Below are 26,949 nucleotides of genomic sequence, written 5' to 3'. Positions count from 1 at the left end.
CATAAAATAATAAATAAAGGAGTTTATCCCCAATCTGTGTCTCTAGACTAGTGGAGCTTCACTGTTTTGCGGCCATTTCAGTCCATGGTCGGCTCCGCCCCGCATTATTAATATTTTATTTTTTATAACCCCTTATATTACATTTTTCTATCAGAGTGAGAGCTTGGCTTTCAAAATCTTCTACTCAAGAACAGTTTTTTTTCGGATTCGTATGCATTGTCCCATTAGTGTATTTTCTTTCCACTGGTTCAAGTGGAAGCTATCTGCATGGATGTAGTTATTTGAGTCCACTGTTTTGAAATGCGTTTTTGTCTCTATTTTTCCTTTACCACCATGATTTTCAAGTCTAAAAAAGTTACACATTCTTTGCTAAAATTATGGGTGAATACCAAACCTTTAGATTTTTTATTCATATTCTCAAATAGTTTAATCAATTCCAACTCTGGACCTCACTACTCGATCAAAAGGTCATCTATATATATATTTTAGTGAGTACGAAATTTGCACCATAGCTATTAGTATTAAAGAAATTCTCTTCCCAATCTCCCATGAATAAATTGGCATAGCTAGGTGCAAACCTTGTACCCCTTGCAGTACCCTCTATTTGTAGGATGAGCTTGGGTTACACATGCAGTCCAAGCAATTGATAGCTATTGACAACGAGCATTACAGATTTTTGTCAGTGTGGCCAACAGGGTAACTGAATTACAACAACAGTGTTTCTATTTACCTTTATTGCTTGCATTGCAGTAAAAGAGAGTACACTATGTTTTATTTTTTAGAAGACAGATAATCATGGTAATACAGTATGAAAATATTTAACTTACATCCAGCTTAATAAACAGGCTAACTAACTGCACAAGAGCAAAAATAGTTTTCACATATGGGGATCTATTCTAATCCATTAAATGAGCTGTGTGAAACATTTTACATAGACATTTACTTTTTTTTTCAAATTCAAGATCATTCCAACACATCTGAAACCCAACAGTTTTCTACTGGATAATCTTCCCCAGTAATTTGTCAAAGTTTATCTAAAATATCCTAACTTTTCCAGCTGCTTTTTGCATGAGCTTTGTAAGTAAAAGAAAACCAGACGGCCAGATTACGAGTTTTGCGTTATGAGCTGTGCGGTGCTAACATGCAGTTTATTGTCACCACTCACTTACCTGCAGTGCTGGTATTACGGGTTTTCACAAACCCGGCGTTAAAAGGCAAGAAGTGAGCGTAGAGCAAAATTGTACTTCATACTGCACTCCAATACCAGAGCTGCTTAAGTCAGCCGTGAGCTGGTTGTACGTGTTCGTGCATGATTTCCCCATAGACATCAATGGGGAGAGCTGGCTGAAAAAAAGCCTAACACCTGCAATAAAGCAGCGTAAAGCTCAGTAACGAAGCCCCATTGATTCCTATGGGGAAACAAAATTTATGTTTACACCTAACACCCTAACATGAACCCCGAGTTTAAACACCCCTAATCTTACACTTATTAACCCCTAATCTGCCGCCCCCTGACATCGCCGACACCTACATTTTATTTATTAACCCCTAATCTGCCGCTACGGACATTGCCTACATTATACTTATGAACACCTAATCTGCTGCCCCCAACATCGCCGACACCTACATTATATTTATTAACCCCTAATCTGCCTCCCCCAATGTCGCCGCAACTGACCTACACTTATTAACTCCTGCCGCCCCCAACGTCGCAGCCACTATTCTAAATATATTAATCCATAAACCTAAGTCTAACCCTAACACCTCCTAACTTAAATATAATTTAAATAAATCTAAAGAAAATTACTATCATTAACTAAATTATTCCTATTTAAAACTAAATACTTGACTATAAAATAAATCCTTAGCTAGCTACAATATAACTAATAGTTACATTGTATCTATCGTAGGGTTTAATTTTATTTTACAGGCAAGTTTGTATTTATTTTAAGTAGGTAGAATAGGTTTTAAATAGTTATTAACTATTTAATAACTACCTAGCTAAAATAAATACAAAGTTACCTGTAAAATAAAACCTAACCTAAGTTAAACTAACACCTAACACTACACTACAATTAAATCAAATCCCTAAATTAAATACAAATAAATAAATTAAATTAAATTAGCTAGATCACAAAAACAAACAAAGACTAAATTACAGAAAATAAAAAACAAAATTACAAGATATTTAAACTAATTACACAGAATCTAATAGCCCTATCAAATAAAAAAAAGCCCCCTAAAATAAAAAAACCCTAGCCTAAACTAAACTATCAATAGCCCTTAAAATGGCCTTTTGCAGGGCATTGACCCAAAGAAATCAGCTCTTTTACCTTTAAAAATAAATACAAACAACCCCCCCAACAGTAAAACCCACCACCCACACAACCAACCCCCCAAATAAAAGCCTAACTAAAAAAACCTAAGCTCTCCATTGCCCTAAAATGGACATTTGGATGGGCAATGCCCTTAAAAGGGCATTTAACTCTATTGCAGGCCCAAAGCCCTAACCTAAAAAATAAACCCACCCAATACACCCTTAAAAAAATCCTAAAACTAGCCCCCAAAGATTCACTTACTGGGAGAAGTCTTCATCCAAACGGCAAGATGTCCTCAAGGAAGCTGGCAGAAGTTGTCCTCCAGACGGTCAGAAGTGGTCCTCCAGACGGGCAGAAGTCTTCATCCAGGCGGCATCTTAAAGACTTCTGCCCGTCTGGAGGACCACTTCTGCCCGTCTGGAGGACCACTTCTGCTGGCTTCCTTGAGGACATCTTGCCGCTTAGATGAAGACTTCTCTCGGTAAGTGAATCTTCGGGGGTTAGTGTTAGGATTTTTTTAAGAGTGTATTGGGTGGGTTTATTTTTTAGGTTAGGGCTTTGGGCCTGCAATAGAGCTAAATGCTCTTTTAAGGGCATTGCCCATCCAAATGCCCTTTTCAGGGCAATTGGGAGCTTAGGTTTTTTTAGTTAGGCTTTTATTTGGGGGGTTGGTTGTGTGGGTGGTAAGTTTTACTGTTGGGGGGTTGTTTGGTAAAGTAAAGGTAAAATAACTGATTTCTTTGGGGCAATGCCCCTCAAAAGGCCCTTTTAAGGGCTATTGATAGTTTAGTTTAGGCTATGTTTTTTTTTTATTTTGGGGGGACTTTTTTATTTTGATAGGGCTATAAGATTAGGTGTAATTAGTTTAAATATCTTGTAATTTGTTTTTTATTTTCTGTAATTTAGTGGGGTTTCTTGTGATTTAGCTAATTTATTTTAATTTATTTAATTGTATTTAATTTAGGGAATTGATTTAATTGTAGTGTAGTGTTAGGTGTTATTGTAACATAGGTTAGGTTTTATTTTACAGGTAAATTTGTATTTATTTTAGCTAGGTAGTTATTAAATAGTTAATAACTATTTAATAACTATTCTACCTAGTTAAATAAATACAAACTTGCCTATAAAATAAAAATAAACCCTAAGATAGATAGCTAGCTTAGGGTTTATTTTATAGGTAAATATTCAGTTTTAAATAGCAATAATTTAGTTAATGATAGTAATTTTATTTAGATTTATTTAAGTTATATTTAAGTTAGGGGGTTTTAGAGTTAGGGATAGACAGGTTTAAAGGGTTAATAAATTTAGAATAGTGGTGGCGATGTTGGGGACAGCAGATCAGGGGTTAATAAATATAATGTAGGTGGTGGCCATGTTCAGGGCGGCAGATTAGGGGTTAATATATATATTTAACTAGTGTTTGCGAAGCAGGAGTGCGGCGGTTTAGGGGTTAATATATTTATTATAGTGGTGGCGATGTCCGGAGCGGCAGATTAGGGGTTAAAATGTTATTATAGTGTTTGCGATGTGGGAGGGCCACTTCTGCTGGCTTCCTTGAGGACATCTTGCCGCTTAGATGAAGACTTCTCTCGGTAAGTGAATCTTCGGGGGTTAGTGTTAGGATTTTTTTAAGAGTGTATTGGGTGGGTTTATTTTTTAGGTTAGGGCTTTGGGCCTGCAATAGAGCTAAATGCTCTTTTAAGGGCATTGCCCATCCAAATGCCCTTTTCAGGGCAATTGGGAGCTTAGGTTTTTTTAGTTAGGCTTTTATTTGGGGGGTTGGTTGTGTGGGTGGTAAGTTTTACTGTTGGGGGGTTGTTTGTATTTATTTTTAAAGGTAAAATAACTGATTTCTTTGGGGCAATGCCCCTCAAAAGGCCCTTTTAAGGGCTATTGATAGTTTAGTTTAGGCTATGTTTTTTTTTATTTTGGGGGGACTTTTTTATTTTGATAGGGCTATTAGATTAGGTGTAATTAGTTTAAATATCTTGTAATTTGTTTTTTATTTTCTGTAATTTAGTGGGGTTTCTTGTGATTTAGCTAATTTATTTTAATTTATTTAATTGTATTTAATTTAGGGAATTGATTTAATTGTAGTGTAGTGTTAGGTGTTATTGTAACATAGGTTAGGTTTTATTTTACAGGTAAATTTGTATTTATTTTAGCTAGGTAGTTATTAAATAGTTAATAACTATTTAATAACTATTCTACCTAGTTAAATAAATACAAACTTGCCAATAAAATAAAAATAAACCCTAAGATAGATAGCTAGCTTAGGGTTTATTTTATAGGTAAATATTCAGTTTTAAATAGCAATAATTTAGTTAATGATAGTAATTTTATTTAGATTTATTTAAGTTATATTTAAGTTAGGGGGTTTTAGAGTTAGGGATAGACAGGTTTAAAGGGTTAATAAATTTAGAATATTGGTGGCGATGTTGGGGACAGCAGATCAGGGGTTAATAAATATAATGTAGGTGGTGGCGATGTTCAGGGCGGCAGATTAGGGGTTAATATATATATTTAACTAGTGTTTGCGAAGCAGGAGTGCGGCGGTTTAGGGGTTAATATATTTATTATAGTGGTGGCGATGTCCGGAGCGGCAGATTAGGGGTTAAAATGTTATTATAGTGTTTGCGATGTGGGAGGGCCTCGGTTTAGGGGTTAATAGGTAGTTTATGGGTGTTAGTGTACTTTTTAGCACTTTAGTTATGAGTTTTATGCTACAGCATTGTAGTGTAAAACTCATAACTACTGACTTTAGAATGCGTTACGGATCTTGGAGGTAGAGGGTGTACCGCTCACTTTTTGGCCTCCCAGGACAGATTCGTAATACTGGCGCTATGGAAGTCCCATAGAAAAAAGACTTTACGAACTTTATGTAAGTCGGTTCGCGGTAAGGCCAAAAAAGTGTGTGGGGCCCCTAAACCTGCAAGACTCGTAATAGCAGGGGTAGTGAAAAAGCAGTGTTAGGACCTGTTAAAGCTGCTTTTTCAGCTTACCGCAAAACTTGTAATCTAGCCGATAGTTTCTTAAATGTTGCATTGATAAGAGGGTTAGTAATTCAAACAGCAGTGAATTGGAATAACAGAGTCAAGGAAGCCAAACAAACACCTAATTTTAATAGAAAATTGCAAAGCAAACTACAATTTATAGGAGTGGGATTTAACATAGACCCACTTGACATGAGAGCGGTTGAATGATTGTGTTAAACTTTAATATTTTTTAGGGGAAGTCAGCACATGAGTAAACAGAAAATGGTAATTTACAAATCAAATCAACAATGATGCATATACATTACAGGCACCACAAGTAGAGAAAAACAATAAAGTCAGACAATTCTACTGATAGTACTATTATATGTACGCTATATCATATGCTTCACTTAGTTTCATTGCAGTAGTACAACTTCTAACCCTAGATGAACATAACTGCTAAGCCATTAGAATCTAAATTAAATATGAAATCATAAAAGCCATCAGCAAGCCCAAAGGCCGTAATATAATTTTGATTATTTTGCTGCGTCACGGTAATATAATTAAAATTGTTTGGTGAAGTGCTGACGTACTGTTGTTGTGCTGACACTGGAGAAAATGAGTAAGTCTCTGTTCCATCATCATATATTTTGAAATAATAAATGCTGGATTCACTGCATGTGTTGAGATTTCCTGATAGCTAAATAGGAAAAGTGCAAGATTTAGTTAAATACTTTGAAATATTCATCAGTGTTATGAATTCCATAGCTATTATTCAATTCTGGATAAATTTTTTCCCCCACAAATAATTTGCAATTGAGTCCAAAACTTTGCAATATCAAGCAAGTGTCCTTATTAGTTACATGACAAATGTGATGCATGCGTTTGTGTCCCTAATCGTGTGTGTGGGGTTCTAGTGGATATGTATGTTTGTTTATTTAAACTGATAAGTACAGAATATAACAAAGGAATTAATAACAAACTCCATTCCCTGAAGGAAGTAGCGCTGGAATGGCCAACGTAGTGTGCAGCAGCGACTGTCTCTATCCATGCTACAGGAATAACTGCAGTGTGCTACTAAAAGAAAGCAAATATCTGAAGGAAATTAACAAACTAAAATGGCTTTAAATTGCTCAAACTACACAACAAGAAAAACTGTAGCACGTATGATGTTAAAGGGACATAAAACCCAAAATGTTTTTTATGATTCAGATAGAACATCCAATGTTAAACAACTTTCCCATTCACTTCTATTATCAGTTTTGTTTAATTTTTTTGGTATACTTTGTTGAAGGAGCGGCAATACACTACTGGGAGCTAGATGAACACACTGGCAAGCCAATGACAAGAGGCATACATGTGCAGCCCCCAATCAGCAGCTAGCTCCCATTTCTGAGTCTACCTAGGTATGATTTCGACAAAGTATACAAAGAGACCAAACATCTAGATTATACATTATGCGCGCTAAAGGGTATTTAACAAATGCAACAAAAGTTGCGTTATTTCACCCTCCATAGCACTGCCATTACAAGTTTTAAAACAGCCGTCTTGTGCGTGCGATATGGTTGTGTTGAGCTCCATACCGCACATAATACAAGCGCTGATTTGACATCCTCGTGCACGCTTTCCCCAAAGACATCAATGGGGAAAGCGGGTTAGAAAAAAAACTAACACCTGCGATCGTGGAATGAAAAGCTCCGTAACGCATCCCCAATGATCTCTATGGGGAAAAAAAGAAATTACGTTTAAACCTAACACCCTAACATAAACCCCAAGTTTAAAAAACCCTAATCTGCTGCCCCGACATCGCCACCACCTACATAATGTTATTAACCCCTAATTTGCAGCTTCTGATATCACCTCCACCGAAATAAATCTATTAACCCCTAATCTGCCGCTTCCAATATCGCCGCCACTATACTAAAGTTATTAACCCCTATAACCCTGCACCTCAGCATCGTCCACACTATAATAAAGCTATTAACCCTTATTCCGCCGCTCCCCAACATCTCTGCCACTAAATAAAGTTATTAACCCCTAAACCCTCTGGCCTCGCACATCACTAACACAAACACTATATAAACCTATTAACCCCTAAACCACCAGACCCCCACATCGCAACAACAGAAATTTAACTATATTAACCCATAAACCTAACCCTAACACCCCCTAACTTTAACATAACTAAAATAGAGCTAAACTAAAGTTACAATTATTAACTAAATAATACCTATTTAAAACTAAATACATACTTACCTGTGAAATAAAACCTAAGCTAGCTACAATATAACTAATAGCTATATTGTAGCTAGCTTAGGTTTTATTTTTATTTCACTGGTAATTTTGTATTTATTTTAACTAGGTAGACTAGTTAGTAAATAGTTATTAACTATTTACTAACTACCTAGTTAAAGGAACATTAAACCCAAATTTTTTCTTTCATTATTCAGATAGAGAATACCATTTTAAACAACTTTCTAATTTACTTCTATTATCTAATTTGCTTCATTCTCTTGATATTCTTTCCTGAAAAGCATATCTAGATAGGCTCAGTAGCTTCTGATTGGTGGCTGCATATATATGCCTCATGTGATTGGCTAACCTGTGTGCATTGCTATTTATTTAACTAAGGATATCTAAAGAATAAAGCAAATTAGATAATAGAAGTAAATTGGAATGTTGTTTAAAATTGTATTCTCTGAGGCCTAGTTATCAAGCCGTCAACCTCAAATACGCTGGAATTCCGCAGCGTATTTGTGGCGAGGCTGATTCGCCTTAGTTATCAAAGGCTAGAGACTGGCAAAAGTAGAATTTAGTGACACAGATCGATTCTTACGTCACTCCAGATGTTCCGCACACAAGTGCGGCACAATCTGACTACTTTTGCTAGTTATCAAAAAACTAGCAGGTACGCTCGGCACTTTTCCGGCCCAGCGTACCTGGTTTTCAATCCGCCGCCCTGGAGGCGGCGGATCCCATAGGAATCAATGGGAGTCTGACCATAGGGAAAGTACATGTTCGCTGCTGCCAGACATCCCATTGATTCCTATGGGAGCTGTCTACACCTAACACCCTAACATGTACCCCGAGTCTAAACACCCCTAATCTGCCCCCCCAACACCGCCGCAAGTAAATAAATGTATTACCCCCTAAACCGCCACTCCCGGAGCCCACCGCCACTCTAATAAAATGATAAACCCCTAAACCTCCGCTCCCGGAGCCCACCGCAAGCTATAATAAATATGTTAACCCCTAAACCGCCGCTCCCTGACCCCGCCGCAACTATAATATATGTATTAACCCCTAAACCGCCGCTCCCTGACCCCGCTGCAACTATAATATATGTATTAACCCCTAAACCTAAGTCTAACCCTAACCCTAACACCCCACAACTTAAATATTAATTAAATACATCTAAATAATATTTCTATTATTAACTAAATTAATCCTATTTAAAACTAAATACTTACCTATAAAATAAACCCTAATATAGCTACAATATAAATAATAATTGTATTGTAGCTATCTTAGGATTTATATTTATTTTACAGGCAAATTTCAATTTATTTTAACTAGGTACAATAGCTATTAAATAGTTATTAACTATTTAATAGTTTACCTAGCTAAAATAAAGAGAAATGTACCTGTAAAATAAATCCTAACCTAAGTTACAATTACACCTAACACTACACTATAATTTAATAAATTATTTCTATTTAAAACTAAATACCTGTAAAATAAACCCTAAAATAGCTACAATGTAATTAATAATTACATTGTAGCTATTTTAGGAATTATATTTATTTTACAGGTAACTTTGTATTTATTTTAGCTAGTTAGAATAGTTATTAAATAGTTATGAACTATTTAATAACTACCTAGCTAAAAGAAATACAAAATTACCTGTAAAATAAATCCTAACCTAAGTTACAATTAAACCTAACACTACACTATCATGACATTAATTAAATAAATTAAATACAAATAACTACAATTAAATACAATTACATAAACTAACTAAAGTACAAAAAATAAAAAAAGCTAAGTTACAAAAAATAAAAAAAATAAGTTACAAACATTTAAAAAATATTACAACAATTTTAAGCTAATTACACCTAATCTAAGCCCCCTAATAAAATAACAAAGCCCCCCAAAATAAAAAATTCCCTACCCTATTCTAAATTAAAAAAGTTCAAAGCACTTTTACCTTACCAGCCCTTAAAAAGGCCTTTTGCGGGGCATGCCCCAAAGAATTCAGCTCTTTTGCCTGTAAAAGAAAAATACAACCCCCACCCCCAACATTAACCCCTTAGTGACCGGACCACTTTTCCATTTGTTGACCGTCTGGGACCAAGGCTATTTTTGCATTTCTGCGGTGTTTGTGTTTAGCTGTAATTTTTCTCTTACTCATTTACTGTACCCAAACATATTATATACCGTTTTTCTCGCCATTAAATGGACTTTCTAAAAATACCATTATTTTCATAAAATCTAATAATTTAATATAAAAAAATATATAAAATATGAGGAAAAAAATGGAAAAAACCACACTTTTTCTAACTTTGACCCTCAAAATCTCTCACACATCTACAACCACCATAAAACACCAATGCTAAATAGTTTCTAAATTTTCTCCTGAATTTAGAAATACCCAATATTTATATGTTCTTTGTTTTTTTAGCAAGTTATAGGGCAATAAGTACAAGTAGCACTTTGCTATTTCCAAACCACTTTTTTTCAAAATTAGCGCTAGTTACATTTGAACACTGATATCTGTCAGGAATCCCGGAATATTCATTCAAATGTATATATTTTTTAAAAGAAGACAACCTAAGGTATTAAACTTGGGGTATTTTGACTTTTTTCATGCAACCAATTTACCACCAATCTGTGCTAAATTTTGAGAATTTTTTTTTTTTTTTTTTGACAAAATAGCAATTTAAGAATACATTTACTGAAAATGTTAAGGGTTACTGCTAAATAACACCCCAATATGTCTTCAGCAGCATCTCCTTAGTACAGTGATACCACCTATGTATAGGTGTGTCGGTTTCTCTGGGGGCTAAAAGGCCTTATTTGTAGGGGACACATTCCAGTTTTCCAACTTGAAATTTTCACATCTGTCATCATGCACCCATGTTCTATTTGGGACATTTCTGAAGCCAGCCAATGTAATTTACCCCCAACAAACCATATATTCTTGAAAAGAAGACACCCTAGGGTATTTCAAATGCTGGTATTTTAACACTTTCCATGCACTAATTCAACCACCAGTCTTGGTCAAACTTTTGGTTAGTCATTTTTTTTGTGTTATTTTTCACACACATTGTACTTTAGGCATGGATTCTCAGTTCCTGTTATATGTTACTGCCAAAAAACACCTCAATATGAGTTCAATAACATCTCCTGAGTACAGTGATACCACCCATGTATAGGTGCGTTGGATTCTCTATGGGCTAAAAGGCCTTATTTTTAGGGGGTGCATTCCAGTTTTTCAACTTGGAATTTTCACATTTGTCATCATGCACCCATGTTCTATTTGGGACATTTCTGAAGCCAGACAATGTAATTTACCCCCATAAAACTATATATTTTTGAAAAGTAGACACCCTAGGGTATTTCAAATGCTGGTATTTTAACACTTTCCATGCACTAATTCAACCAACAGTCTTTATCAAACTTTTGGGTAGTCATTTTTTTGTGTTATTTTTCACACACATTGTACTTTAGGCATATATTCTCAGTCCCTGTTATATGTTACTGCCAACAAACACCTCAATATGTGTTCAACAACATCTCCTGAGTACAGTGATACCACCCATGTATAGGTGTGTCGGGTTCTCTGGGGGGCTAAAAGGCCTTATTTCTAGGGGGCGCATTCTTGTTTTTCAACTTGGAATTTTCACTACCCATGCCCCCATGTAATATTTAGGACATTTCTGAAGCCGGCCAATGTAATTTACCCCATTAAACCATATATTTTTTAAAAGTAGACACCCTAGGGTATTTTAAATGCTGGTATTTTAACACTTTGTATGCACTAATTCAACCACCAGTCTTTGTCAAACTATTGGGTATTCATTTTTTTGTGTTAATTTTCACACACATTGTACTTTAGACATGGATTCTTAGCTCCTGTTATGTGTTACTGCCAAAAAAGACCCCAATATGTGTTCACCAACATCTCCTAAGTACATTGATACCACCTATGCATAGGTTTGTTGGCTTGTTTGGGGGGTGCAATGCCAAATGTCTGACACGCATTTGTGATTTTTTTTCACATTTAACATATTTTCTTTGCCTATCGTCTTTTTTGGAGGTCTTTTTACATACCCCGATTTATTTGTTTTCCATGAATGTGCATATATTTCAAAGGTTGGCACCCTAAGGTATTGTATATAGTGTGCTGTGATGTCTTTGAAGCAACCGTTTTAGCCAAAAAAATTGAGAAAATGTTTGGTGGTAATTTTTCAATTTTCATTTTTACACACACACACACACACACACACTGCTTTTTGACTATGATTTAGGAGAGACTGTTGTAAGTTATTGCAAAAAAATACTTTAGGTTGTTTTCTGCAAGGCACCCTGAGAACACCTATGTCCCCCATCCATAGGTTTGACAGGGGTTTTTAAAGAAAAAAAAAAAAAAACAGCCCCAATTTTAGAAAAAAAGTAGTGAAATGTAAAAATCTGGAACAGTAAAAGTAAAAAAAAAAAAAACAACCAAAAAACAGTAAACATAACCAAAAAACTGCAAATGTATTTATTTTTTAAAAATTGACCATTGTATGGTACCGCTTGAAACAGTCCCCAATGCAGAGTGCAGGCTGTCCAGGGCAATCAGGACAGTAATATATGGTGTCCCTTCTCTTCCCCCTCTTGGTACAGACTCTGCATTTTTTTTGTGGTTTCTGCTTTGCGGCAGTAGGGGGGATTTTAAAAATAAAATGGGTAGCCCCAACTCTGCTCTCTCCCATCACCGCCCGGGGAGCAGGTGCATCATGGTACAAAATCCCCAAAATGATATGGAGCTGAAACTGTAAAAAAGTCTGTTTCATTCTGGGGTTTGCTTTTTTGAACAACAAAAAAGCATTGTCGGTTGCAATCTGCATTAGGTAAATTGCAACCTTTTTGTACCAGGCCCTTGTCTTCCGCATAATTAGGTAAGGCTGCAGCAGCTGATCTGCCAGATCAACCCCACCCATATGCCGGTTATAAGACTTGATGCACACTGGCTTCCTTATGATCTCAGCTCTGCCACGTACAGAGACCGCCACCGTCCTCTCATTGTGGATGATGGTAAGAAGGTATACATCCTTCTTGTCTCTGTACTTAAGTGCCAACAGCTCCTCTTGGCGCAGAGCTGAGGTCTCCCCCCTTTGTAGCCGGGTGCATACAAGTTGTCCTAGGAAACCTGTGCAGTTCTTTTTAATTTTACCACAAGCTACTGTATCAAAGCAATACAGTAGCTTGAACAAAAGGACACTTGTATAAAAATTGTCTAAGTACAAGTGATACCCTTTGTTCATTAGGGGTAATATCAGGTCCCAGACAATCTTGCCAGTGGTTCCCATATGTTCTGGGCAACCTGGAGGGTCAAGGTGGCTATCCTTTTCCTCATACACCCGGAAGGCCTGAGTATACCCACTGTCGCTCTCACAGAGCTTATACACCTTTACCCCATACCTGGAACACTTGGAAGGAATATACTGCCTGAATCCCAGCCTTCCCTTATACTTCATCAGGGATTCATCAATGCATATATTCCTTCCAGGTGTATAAGTCTCTGCAAACCTGGCAGAAAAGTGGGTAATCAGGGGGCGGATTTTATACAGCCTGTCAAATTGGGGATGCTCCCTAGGGGGGCACAGGCTGTTGTCACTGAAGTGCAGAATCATTTCATACCTCTGCCTCGACATACTCTGGGAGAAAATGGGGGTAGAGCAGATGGGGCTACTGCTCCAGTAGGAGCGAACAGAGGGTTTCTTTATGATGCCCATCAGCATAGTCAATGCCCAGAATTTTTTAAATTCTAGCACATCGACGGGGGCCCATTGGTGCTTTGCCAAATATGTTTCAGGCTTTGCAGCACGGTACTGATGGGCATATAAATTAGTTTGGGCGACAATGTTCCCCAATACATCAACGCCCAGAAACACCTCCAAAAACTGTTGGGGGCTAAAACCTGCCACATCTATATTTATTCCAGCATTTGCTGTGAAGGGTGGGATATCTGGCCTCTGGAGATGAGGCATTACCCACTCTTCAGCGGCAATGGCAGCAACACGCCTCCTTCTGGCAGGGGGGCTAGCAAGGGGGCTGGTAGGGGGGTAGCAGGGGGGTTAGCAGCCACAGATACATCACTATCAGTTGAGACTGCATCTAGTGATGTATCTGAGCATATGGCAGGGTCAAAATTGGGGTCTGAGTCAGACATAGAGACATCTGACTCTGACGCAAGGATGGCATATGCCTCCTCAACACTATATATGTTTTCTGTGACATTATTGTATCTGTCACAGAAAAACAAATTAAATTAAATTAATTAGCTAAATGGCAAGCTAGGGGTTAATGGCTCTGAAAATTAAATTAACTAAATGGCCTTTGGGTTTTTAAAAAATTATAACAAAAAAATTAACCCCTAAAAAAATGCAGACAGCAAAAAAGTACAGCTATGCTACTGCCAGTGATTTATAGCGATCACTGGCAAGCTAGGGGTTAATGACTCTGGAAATTAAATTAAATTAACTAAATGGCTCTGAAAAGACCCTTTGTTTTTTTTAAAAATTACAACAACAAAATTAACCCCTAAAAAATGCACAGACAGCAAATAAAGTACAGCTATGCTACTGCCAGTGATTTATAGCGATCACTGGCAAGCTAGGGGTTAATGACTCTGGAAATTAAATTAAATTATCTAAATGGCTATGAAAAGAGCCTTTGGTTTTTTTTAAAAAATTACAACAAAAAAATTAACCCCTAAAAAAATGCACAGACAGCAAAAAAAGTGCAGCTGTGCTAATGCCAGTTATATATAGCGATCACTGGCAAGCTAGGGGTTAATAACTCTGGAAATTAAATTAAATTAATGTAATTAAATTAACTAAATGGCTCTGAAAAGAGCCTTTGGCTTTTTTTAAAAAATTACAACAAAAAAATTAACCCCTAAAAAAATGCACAGACAGCAAAAAAAGTGCAGCTATGCTAATGCCAGTGATTTATAGTGATCACTGGCAAGCTAGGGGTTAATGGCTCTGAAAAGAGCCTTTGCATCTCAATTTTTTTAACAAATATAATAAATATAGCTCTCTCTGCTAAATACAGGTCTCTCTCTCTCTCCAACAAAATCGCAAGTGAGGAGAGGGAGGGAGATCTACAAATATTGACATGATCAGACAAATGGGGTATTTTATTTTTTTATTTTTTTTATGGGTGGGAGGCTCAGATTGGGTAACCCTAGCTTGCCCCTATGATGAGGCAGGCTATGGACACCCCCAGAGGCCCCATGATGCACTGGGCATCGCCATCTTGGATGCCCTGTGAAGGGGGAGGGGGGGGCTATTTTTTATTTTCTGCCGGGTTTTTTTTATTATTTTTTTATTTATTTTATAACTAACTAAGTGCCTCGACCCACCGAGGCACTTAGCACACAAGCAGAGCATCGGAAGCGTGTCTGATCGCTTCCGATGCTCTGCTGCACTGCCGGGCTCCACGTGGAGCAAAACCGGAAGTGATCACTCGTGGGGGAGTGATCAATCCGGTCCCGGTACTCATAAACAGTATTGCAGGGATGCCTAGACATCGAGGCATCCCAGCAATACTATAAGAGCGGCTGGAAGTGATCTCGATCGCTTCCAGGGCTCAGTTTAGCCGACGACGTACGCCATACGTCCTCAGGCGTTAACTGTATTTTTTTGCAGGACGTATGGCGTACGTCGTCGGTCACTAAGGGGTTAAAACCCACCACCCACATACCCCTAATCTAACCCAAACCCCCTTAAAAAAAACACTACCCCCCTGAAGATCATCCTACCTTGAGTTGTCTTCAGCCAGCCGACCCATCGATGAAACCGAAGAGGAGATCCGGAGCGGCAGAAGTGATCCTCCAAGGGTCATCCTCCAAGGGTCATCTTCCAAGCGGGGTCTTTAATCTTCTTTCTTCAGGATCCATCTTCATCCCGCCGACGCGGAACATCCTTCTTTCCTGACGGACTAACAACGAATGAAGGCTCCTTTAAGGGACGTCATCCAAGATGGCGTCCCTTCAATTCGATTGGCTGATAGGATTCTATCAGCCAATCGGAATTAAGTAGGAAAAATCTGATTGGCTGATTGAATCAGCCAATCAGATTGAAGTTCAATCCAATTGGCTGATCCAATCAGCCAATCAGATTGAGCTTGCATTCTATTGGCTGTTCCGATCAGCCAATAGAATGCGAGCTCAATCTGATTGGCTGATTCAATCAGCCAATCAGATTTTTCCTACCTTAATTCCGATTGTCTGATAGAATCCTATCAGCCAATCGGAATTGAAGGGACGCCATCTTGGATGACGTCCCTTAAAGGAGCCTTCATTCGTCAGTAGTCCGTCGGGGAAGAAGGATGTTCCGCGTCGGCGGGATGAAGATGGATCCTGAAGAAAGAAGATTGAAGACCCCGCTTGGCAGATGACATTGCCCGGATGGAAGACTTCTTCAGCGCCGCATGGAAGATGACATCGCCCGGATGGAAGACTTCTTCAGCGCCGCCTGGATGATGACTTCATCGGATGGAAGACTTCTTCAGCGCCCCTTGGAGGATCACTTCTGCCGCTCCGGATCTCCTCTTCGGTTCCATCGGTGGGTCGACTGGCTGAAGACAACTCAATTGTATTTAATTGTAGTTATTTGTATTTAATTATTTTAAATAATGTAATGATAGTGTAGTGTTAGGTTTAATTGTAACTTAGGTTAGGATTTATTTTACAGGTAATTTTGTATTTCTTTTAGCTAGGTAGTTCATAACTATTTAATAACTATTCTAACTAGCTAAAATAAATACAAAGTTACCTGTAAAATAAATATAAATCCTAAAATAGCTACAATGTAATTATTAGTTATATTGTAGCTATCTTAGGGTTTATTTTATAGGTAAGTATTTAGGTTTAAATAGAAATAACGTATTAAAGTATAGTGTAGTGTTAGGTGTAATTGTAACTTAGGTTAGGATTTATTTTACAGGTAAATTTCTCTTTATTTTAGCTAGGTAGCTATTAAATAGTTAATAACTATTTAATAACTATTGTACCTAGTTAAAATAAATTGAAAGTTACCTGTAAAATAAAAAATAAATCCTAAGATAGCTACAATATAATTATTATTTATATTGTAGCTATATTAGGGTTTATTTTATAGGTAAGTATTTAGTTTTAAATATGATTAATTTAGTTAATAATAGAAATATTTTTTAGATTTATTTAATTAATATTTAAGTTAGGGGGGGTGTTAGGGTTAGTGTTAGACTTAGGTTTAGGGGTTAATAATTTTATTACAGTGGCGGCGGTGTAGGTGGGGGCAGGATAGGGGTTAATAAATTTATTATAGGTGGCGACGGTGTAGGGGGGGCAGATTAGGGGTTAATAAGTTTAATATAGGTTGCGGCGGGGTCCGGGAGCGGCGGTTTAGGGGTTAAACTATTTATTTAGTTGCAGCGAGGTCCGGGATCAGCAGGATAGGGGTTAATAACTTTATTATAGGTGGCGACGGTATAGGGGGGGCAGGATAGGGGTTACTAGGTATAATGTAGGTGGCGGCGGTGTCCGGGAGCGGGGGTTTAGGGGTTAATACATTTATAAGAGTTGCGGCGGGGTCTAGGAGCGGCGGTTTAGGGGTTAATAACTTTATTGAGTTGCGGGGGGCTCCGGGGGCGCCGGTATAGGGGGTAGAACAGTGTAGTTAGTGTGGGTGCTTAGTGACGGACTAGCAATAAAGCTGTCAAAAAGACGAAGAGCAGCGAGATTGGATGAGTGATAACTCTCACAATCCGCTGCTCATCGCCCCGTACTTGGTGCGAGGCTTTTTGACAGATTTTTTGATAACTTAGGCGAAATTTTGCAGGTCCGCGGCGGCGATGGTAGGCGAGCTTAGGCGGGCGTATTGGGCCGTTGAAGGCAGGTAAGTTGACACGTTGATAACTAGGCCTCTCTGTCTGAATTATGAAAGAACAATTTTTGGGTTTAATGTCCCTTTAAAATAAATATATACTTACCTGTGAAATAAAACCTAAGCTGCCTTACACTAAAACCTAAAATTACAAAAAATAAAAAACCTACCAATACAAAATAATTAGAAACAAACGTCTAGATTACGAGTTTTGCGGTATGAGTGAAAAAGCAGCGTTAAGGCTCTTTTTCACTACCGCTTGTATTACGAGTCTTGCAGGTTTAGATGCACCGCAAACTTTTTTGGCCGGAACTACCACAGCTTTCAAAAAGTCCTTTTTTCAATGGGACTTCCGTCTGCCTGGGAGGCCAAAAAGTGAGCGGTACAGCCTAAAACTACAAGATCCATACCGTAAACTGAGAGTCAGTAGTTACAAAGCTGTAACATAAAACTCATAACTAAAGTGCTAAAAAGTACACTAACACCCATAAACTACCTATTAACCCCTAAACCGAGGCCCTCTTGCATAGCAATTAATAAATTAAAATTATTAACCCCTAATCTGCTGCTCCGGACTTCGCCTCCACTATAATAAACATATTAACCCCTAAACCGCCACACTCCTGCATCGCAAACACTAGTTAAATATTATTAACCCCTAATCTGCTGCCTCTAACATCGCCGCCACCTACCTACATTTATTAACCCCTAATCTTCTGCCCCCAATGTCGCCGCCACAATACTAAAGTTATTAACCCCTAAACCTAACCCTAAGTCTAACCCTAACACCCACTAACTTTAATGTAACAAAAATAAATCTAAATAAAACCTACTATTAATACCTAAATAATTCCTATTTAAAACTAAATACTTACCTGTAAAATAAACCCCAAGCTAGCTACACTATAACTAATAGTTACATTGGGGGGTAGTTATCAACGTGTCAACTTTCCTGCCTTCGCCGGTTCAATACGCCCGCCTAAGCTCGCCTACCTTCGCCGCCGCGGACCTGAAAAAATATGCCTAAGTTATCAATAAATCTGTCAAAAAGCAGCGCACCAAGTACGGGGCGATGAGCAGCGGACTGTGATAGTTATCACTCATCCGATCTCGCTGCTCTTCGGCTTTTTTACAGCTTTATTGTTAGCCTGTCACTAAGCACTCACACTAAACTACACTGTTCTACACCCTATACCAGCGCCCCCGGAGCCCCCCGCAACTAAATAAAGTTACTAACCCCTAAACCGCCGCTCCTAGACCCCGCCGCAACTCTTATAAATGTATTAACCCCTAAACCGCCGCTCCTAGACCCCGCCGCAACACTTATAAATTTATTAACCCCTAAACCGCCGCTCCTAGACCCCGCCGCAATACTTATACATTTATTAACCCCTAAACTGCCACTTCCGGACACCGCCGCAACCTACATTATACCTAGTAACCCCTGTCCTGCCCCCCCTATACCGCTGCCCTCTATAATAAAGTTATTAACCCCTATCCTGCTGATCCCGCACCTCGCCGCAACTAAATAAATAGTTTAACCCCTAAACCGCCGCTCCCGGACCCTGCCACAACCTATATTAAATTTATTAACCCCTAATCTGCCCCCCTACACCGTCGCCACCTATAATACATTTATTAACCCCTATTCTGCCCCCCACTACACCGCTCTACTGTAAGAAATTTATTAACCCCTAAACCTAAGTCTAACACAAACCCTAACACCCCCCCTAACTTAAATATTAATTAAATAAATCTAAATAATATTTCTATTATTAACTAAATGAATCCTATTTAAAACTAAATACTTACCTATAAAACAAACCCTAATATAGCTACAATATAAATAATAATTATATTGTAGCTATCTTAGGATTTATTTTTATTTTACAGGCAAATTTAAATTTATTTTAACTAAGTACAATAGCTATTAAATAGTTATTAACTATTTAATAGCTTACCTAGCTAAAATAAAGAGAAATTTACCTGTAAAATAAAATCTAACCTAAGTTACAATTACACCTAACACTACACTATACTTTAATAAATTATTCCTATTTAAAACTAAATACTTACCTGTAAAATAAACCCTAAGATAGCTACAATGTAATTAATAATTACATTGTAGCTATTTTAGGATTTATATTTATTTTACAGGTAACTTTGTATTTATTTTAGCTAGTTAGAATAGTTATTAAATAGTTATGAACTATTTAATAACTACCTAGCTAAAAGAAATACAAAATTACCTGTAAAATAAATCCTTACCTAAGTTACAATTAAACCTAACACTACACTATCATTAAATTAATTAAATAAATTAACTACAAATAACTAGAATTAAATACAATTACATAAACTAACTAAAGTACAAAAAATAAAAAAAGCTAAGTTACAAAAAATAAAAAACATAAGTTACAAACATTTAAAAAATATTACAACAATTTTAAGCTAATTACACCTAATCTAAGCCCCCGAATAAAATAACAAAGCCCCCCAAAATAAAAAAATTCCCTACCCTATTCTACATTAAAAAAGTTCAAAGCTCTTTTACCTTACCAGCCCTTAAAAGGGCCTTTTGTGGGGCATGCCCCAAAGAAAACTGCTCTTTTGCCTGTAAAAGAAAAATACAACCCCCCCCAACATTAAAACCCACCACCCACATACCCCTAATCTAACCCAAACCCCCCTTAAAATAACCTAACAGTAATCCCCTGAAGATCATCCTACCTTGAGTCGTCTTCACTCAGCCGAGCCACAGATGGAACTGAAGAGGAGATCCGGAGCGCCAGAATTGATCCTCCAAGGGGCGCTGAAGAAGTCTTCCATCCGATGAAGTGATCCTCCAAGCGGCGCTGAAGAAGTCTTCCATCCGGGCGATGTCATCTTCCAAGCGGCGCTGAAGATCATCTTCCATCCGGGCGATGTCATCTTCCAAGCGGGGTCTTCAATCTTCTTGCTTCAGGATCCATCTTCATCCCGCCGACGCGGAACATCCTTCTTACCCGACGGACTAACGACGAATGAAGGCTCCTTTAAGGGACGTCATCCAAGATGGCGTCCCTTCAATTCCGATTGGCTGAAAGGATTCTATCAGCCAATCGGAATTAAGGTAGGAAAAATCTGATTGGCTGATTGAATCAGCCAATCAGATTGAGATTGCATTCAATTGGCTGATCGGAACAGCCAATAGAATGCGATCTCAATCTGATTGTGTAGTGTTAGGTGTAATTGTATAGTGTAGTGTTAGGTGTAATTGTAACTTAGGTTAGTTTTTATTTTACAGGTAAATTTCTCTTTATTTTAGCTAGGTAAGCTATTAAATAGTTAATAACTATTTAATAGCTATTGTACCTAGTTAAAATAAATTGAAATTTGCCTGTAAAATAAAAATAAATCCTAAGATAGCTACAATATAATTATTATTTATATTGTAGCTATATTAGGGTTTATTTTAAAGGTAAGTATTTAGTTTTAAATAGGATTCATTTAGTTAATAATAGAAATATTATTTAGATTTATTTAATTAATATTTAAGTTAGGGGGGTGTTAGGGTTAGTGTTAGACTTAGGTTTAGGGGTTAATAATTGTATTACAGTGGCGGCGGTGTAGGGGGGGGCAGGATAGGGGTTAATAAATGTATTATAGGTGGCGACGGTGTAGAGGGGGCAGATTAGGGGTTAATAACTTTATTATAGAGGGCGGCGGTATAGAGGGGGCAGGATAGGGGTTACTAGGTATAATGTAGGTTGCGGCGGTGGCCGGGAGCGGCGGTTTAGGGGTTAATGTGCATAGAGTAGCTTGCGGTGGGCTCCGGGAGTGGCGGTTTAGGGGTTAATATGTATAGAGTAGCTTGTGGTGGGCTCCGGGAGCGGCGGTTTAGGGGGAAAACACTTTATTTAGTTCCGGCGGTGTAGGGGGGGACAGATTAGGGGTGTTTAGACTCGGGGTACATGTTAGGGTGTTAGGTGCAGACATTTCCCATAGGAATCAATGGGATGTCTGGCAGCAGCGAACTTGTACTTTCGCTATGGTCAGACTCCCATTGATTCCTATGGGATCCAACGCCTCCAGGGCAGCGGTTTGAAAACCAGGTACGCTGGTCCGAAAAAGTGCCGAGCGTACCTGCTAGTCATTTGATAACTAGCAAAAGTAGTCAGATTCTGCCGCACTTGTGTGCGGAACATCTGGAGTGACGTAAGAATCGATCTGTGTCGGACTGAGTCCGGCGGATCGAAGCTTACGTCACAAAATTCAACTTTTGCCGGTCTCTAGCCTTTGATAACTAAGGCGAATCAGCCTCGCCACAAATACGCTGCGGAATTCCAGCGTATTTGAGGTTGACGGCTTGATAACTACCCCCCATTGTATCTATCTTAGGTTTTATTTTTATTTCACAGCTAAGTTTGTATTTATTTTAACTATATATATTAACTATTTACTAGATACCTAGTTAAAAAAATACAAATTACCTGTAAAATAAAACCTAACCTGAGTTACACTAACACCTAACATTACAATAAAATTAAATAAATTTAATTTATTAAATACAATTAACTAAATTACAAAACAAACAAACACTAAATTACACAAAATAAAAAAGAAATGATCAAGTATTTAAACTAATTACACCTAATCTAATAGCCCTATCAAAATAAAAAAGCCCCCCAAAATAAAAAAAAAACCCTAGCCTAAACTAAACTGCCAATAGCCCTTAAAAGGGCCTTTTGCGGGGCATTGCCCCAAAGAAATCAGCTGTTTTACCTGTAAAAAAAATGCAAACAACCCCCCAACAGTAAAACCCACCACCCACACAACCAAATCCCCAAATAAAATCCTAACTAAAAAAACCTAAGCTCCCCATTGCCCTGAAATGGGCGTTTGTATGGGCATTGCCCTTAAAAGGGCATTTAGCTCTTTTTCCGCCCAAACCCTAAGCTAAAAATAAAACCCAGCCAATAAACCCTTAAAAAACCTAACACTAACCCCCGAAGATCCACTTACAGTTTTTTGAAGACCCGACATCCATCCTCAATGAAGCAGCAGAAGTCCTCAACGAAGCCGGGAGAAGTCTTCATCCAAGCGACAAGAAGTGATCCTCCAGACAGGCATCCTCTTATTTCCACGGCTCTTCTTGAATGAAGGTTCCTTTAAGTAACGTCATCCAAGATGGCGTCCCTTGAATTCCGATTGGCTGATAGAATTCTAGCAGCCAATTGGAATTAAACGTGAAAAAATCCTATTGGCTGATGCAATCAGCCAATAGGATTGAGCTCGCATTCTATTAGCTGATTGGAACAGCCAATAGAATGTGAGCTCAATCCTATTGGCTGATTCGATCCGCCAATAGGATTGAAGCTCAATCCTATTGGCTGATTGCATCAGCCAATAGGATTTTTTCACCTTTAATTCCGATTGGCTGATAGCATTCTATCAGCCAATCGGAATTCAAGGAACGCTATTTTGGATGACATCACTTAAAGGAACTTTCATTTGAGAAGAGCCATGGATGCCCTTTTAAGGGCAATGCCCATACAAATGCCCTTTTCAGGGCAATGGGGAGCTTAGGTTTTTTTAGTTAGGATTTTATTTGGGGGGTTTGGTTGTGTGGGTCGTGGGTTTTAATGTTGGGGGGTTGTTTGTATTTTTTTTACAGGTAAAAGAACTGATTTATTTGGGGCAATGCCCCACAAAAGGCAATTTTAAGGGCTATTGGCAGTTTAGTTCATGCTAGGGTTTTTTTATTTTATTTTGTGGGGTTTTTTTTATTTTGATAGGGCTATTAGATTAGGTGCAATTAGTTTAAATATTTGATAATTTCTTTTTTATTTTGTGTAATTTAGTGGGGGTTTTTTGTAATTTAGTTAATTGTATTTAATAAATGTAATTTATTTAATTGTAGTGTAAGGTTAGGTGTTAGGTTAGGTTTTATTTTACAGGTAAATTTGTATTTATTTTAGCTAGGTAGGTAGTAAATAGTTAATAACTATTTACTAACTAATCAACCTAGTTAAAATAAATACAAACTTAGCTGTGAAATAAAAAATAAAACCTAAGTTAGATACAATGTAATTATTAGTTAAATTTTAGCTATCTTAGGGTTTATTTTACAGGTAAGTATTTAGTTTTAAAAAGGAATTATTTAGTTATTAATAGTAGGTTTTATTTAGATTTATTTTAATTACATCAAAGTTAGTGGGTGTTAGGGTTAGGGTTAGACTTAGGGTTAGGGATTAATAACTTTAGTATAGTGGCGTCGACGTTGGGGCGGAAGATTAGGAGTTAAAAAGTGTAATGTAGGTGTCGGCGGCGGCAGATTAGGGTTTAATAAGTGTAATGTAGGTGGCGGCCGTGTCGGGGGCGGCAGATTAGAGGTTAATAAGTGTAATGTAGGTGGCGGCGACATTGGGGCAGCAGATTAGGGGTTAATAGGGGTAATGTAGGTGTCAGCGATGTCAGGGGCAGCAGATTAGGGGTGTTTAGACTCTGGGTTTATGTTTGGGTGTTAGGTGTAAACATAAATGTTGTTTCCCCATAGGAATCAATGGGGCTGCGTTACGGAGCTTTACGCTCCTTTATTGCAGGTGTTAGACTTTTTTTCAGCCGGCTCTCCCCATTGATGTCTATGGGGAAATCGTGCACAAGCACGTAAAACCAGCTTACCGCAGCTCACCGCAGCGCTGGTATTTTACTGCGGTATGAAGCTCAATTTTGCTTTACGCTGCAATATTGCCTGCTAATGCCGGGTTTTTGCAAACCTGTAATGCCAGCGCTGTAGGGAGGTGAGCGGTGACAATAACTTGCAAGTTAGTACCGAGCAGCTCTTACCGAAAAACTCGTAATAGCCTAGCCGAAAATGATCTAAAACAATAAAAAATATTCCTATTCTAATACCCTTTTAAAAAAAAAACCCTACTCCAAAATAAAAAAACCCTAATCTATAATAAACTACCAAGGGTCCTTAAAGTTCCCGGGGGAATCTTGGGCTGGGCAACGCAGTGATTGGAGGAAGCCGGATTTGTCATTTTGGACCTGCGAAGACGTCTTGCGACGGGCGGAGGAAGTGCTGGAGCGGCTGCCAGGATTAAAAGGTAAGTTGTTAAAGAAAACAGTGAAATATCAATTTTGATGAATTAAAGTGCCCTTGCTTTTAATAGGTTTATTAAAAACCGGCCTCTAATTCATCAAAATGGACCTTCACTTTAAAAGGGCCTTTTGTGGGCCCCTAAAAGGGCCTTTTGTAAGGAATTGCCCTAAAGTTAACAACTCTTTTACTACAAAAACAAACAAACACCCCCTAACAGTATACAAAATCCCCACCCCCCCCAACTACCAAGTGCCCTTAAAAGGGCCTTTTGTGGAGCATTGCCCTGAAGTTAACAGCTCTTTTGCTACAAAAAACAAACAAACATCCCCTAACATTATACTAACCTTCACCCCCCAAACCCACAAAATAAAAATAAAGTAAAACCTGATCTACCCATTGCCCTGAAAAGGGCATTTGTATGGGCATTGCACTTAAAAGGGCATTTGGCTCTTTTGCATTGCCCTGAAAATGGCATGTAGCTCTTTTAAGAAAAGCCCAAACCCTAAAGTAAAAAAAAACCCCACCCAAAATAACCTTAAAAAAACCTAACACTAACCCCTCTTTAGGTACTCAGAGTTGCTGAAGTCCCACTTGAAGGATCTTCATCCCGACAGCTCCATCTTTATCAAGGCGGCTCCATCTTCATCCCGGCGGCATCTTCTATCTTCATCCCGGCGGCGTCTTCTATTTTCATCCCGGCGGCACGGAGCAGGTCCTGAAGACATCCAGCGTGGAGCATCCTCTTTATATGGTCGCCGCCGTATACTGAATCTTCAATGCAAGGGAAAATTTTCAAAATGGCATCCCTTGCATTCATATTGGCTGATTTGGTTTTGGAAATTCAAATCAGCCAATAGGATGAGAGCTACTGAAATCCTATTTACTGTTCAAATCAGCCAATAGGATGACAGCTACTGAAATTCTATTGACTATTCAAATCAGCCAATAGAATTTCAGTAGCTCTCATCCTATTGGCTAGAAGATAGAAGATGCCGCTCTGATGGAGATGGAGCCGCCTGGATGAAGATGGAGCTGCCAGGATGAAGATCCTTCAAGCAGGACTTCAGCAACTGTGAGTACCTAAAGAGGGGTTAGTGTTAGGTTTTTTTTAAGGTTTTTTGGGTGTTTTTTTTTTTTTAGTTTAGGGTTTGGGCTTTTCTTAAAAGAGCTAAATGCCCTTTTAAGGTCAATGCCCATACAAATGGGCTTTTTATTTTTATAGGGCTATTAGATTAGGTATCATTCTTTTTTTTTTTATAATTTTGTTTGTTATTTTTTGTAATTTAGTCTTTGTTATTTTTGTAATTTAGATTTTTTATTTTTTGTAATTAGATACTTTGTAATTTTTATAGTAGTGTTAGGATTTTTTTAATGTGTATTTTAGTTTTCTTTAATTAGCAGTTAGTTTCATTTTAGTTTAATAGTTATATTAATTTAATTGTTAGTTTAAACTTAGTTTTTTTTATTTTATTTGACAGGTAAGTTTTAATTTAAGTTAGGGAAATTGTAATTTTAATATAAAGTTAGAGCAGCGTTAGCTTTAGGGGTTACAAGTTTAAATTAGTTTATTGCTATGTGGGGGGCTTTCGGTTTATGGGTTAATAGTTTAATTTAGTATATTTCGTTGTGGGGGGCTTGAGGTTTAGGGGTTAATAGGTTTATTATAGTGGCAGCAGTGTTGAGGAGTGGCAGAATAGGGGTTAATAACTTTAGGATAGTGGGGGCGATGTGGACAGACAGCAGATTAGGGGTTAATAATATTTAAATGCGATGTGGGTGCGATGTGGGAGGATGGCAGTTTAGGGGTTAATAACTTTATTATAGTGGTGACGATGTCGGGGAGCGGCGGAATAGGGGTTAATAAATGTTATTAGTGTCAGCGACATCGGGAGCAGCAGATTAGGGGTTAATAACTTTAATATAGTATTTGCGATGCGGGAGGGCCTCGGTTTAGGGGTTAATAGGTAGTTTATGGGTGTTAGTGTACTTTGTAACACTTTAGTTATGTTTTGTGTAACAGTTTGTTGTGTAAAACTCATAACTACTGCTCTCAGATGGCGGTATGGATCTTGCCGTTCTAGGGTGCAACACAAGCTTTTTAGCTTCACCGCAAAACTTTGATGGCAGCGCTATGAGAATCCCACTCAAAAACGTAATTTTTACGAGTGCGGAACTGACGTTGCGTTACAGGCTAAAAGGCTTGCGGTACAGCTATAACAACAAGACTTGTAATGGCTGCGATGTTGTTTTAACACTGAAATTACCATTTTTTTCAGCGTTAAAAGACCAACACACAACTCATAATCTACCTGAAAGAAAATGAGATAATAGTAGTAAATTGGAAAGTTGTTTAAAATGACATGCTTTATTTTCAGTTTGAAGCAAATACAAATTAAATTGAAGTGTTTTTACTACAGTGTTACTTG

At 37.9% G+C, this 26,949-nt stretch overlaps 1 protein-coding gene across 2 annotated transcripts in view; it reads right to left on the bottom strand.

The window, feature by feature from the left end:
• Positions 1–5,419: 5,419 nt before the first annotated feature.
• LOC128663451 (uncharacterized) overlaps positions 5,420–26,949 on the bottom strand; it is a 189,973-nt gene continuing 168,443 nt past the window's right edge. The window contains exon 8 of one of the 2 annotated variants that reach the window (XM_053717782.1): positions 5,420–5,993. In XM_053717782.1, the coding sequence (XP_053573757.1) occupies positions 5,736–5,993 (258 nt within the window). In that variant the 3' untranslated portion in view covers positions 5,420–5,735. The remainder of the gene's footprint in view (positions 5,994–26,949) is intronic. The other variant, XM_053717783.1, reaches the window with a different exon arrangement.

The sequence above is a fragment of the Bombina bombina genome, chromosome 6 (genome assembly GCF_027579735.1).
Source record: "Bombina bombina isolate aBomBom1 chromosome 6, aBomBom1.pri, whole genome shotgun sequence".
NCBI lineage: Eukaryota > Metazoa > Chordata > Amphibia > Anura > Bombinatoridae > Bombina > Bombina bombina.
The sequence above is the reverse complement of the archived record's forward strand: the minus strand, read 5'-3'. Positions and strand labels throughout refer to the sequence as shown.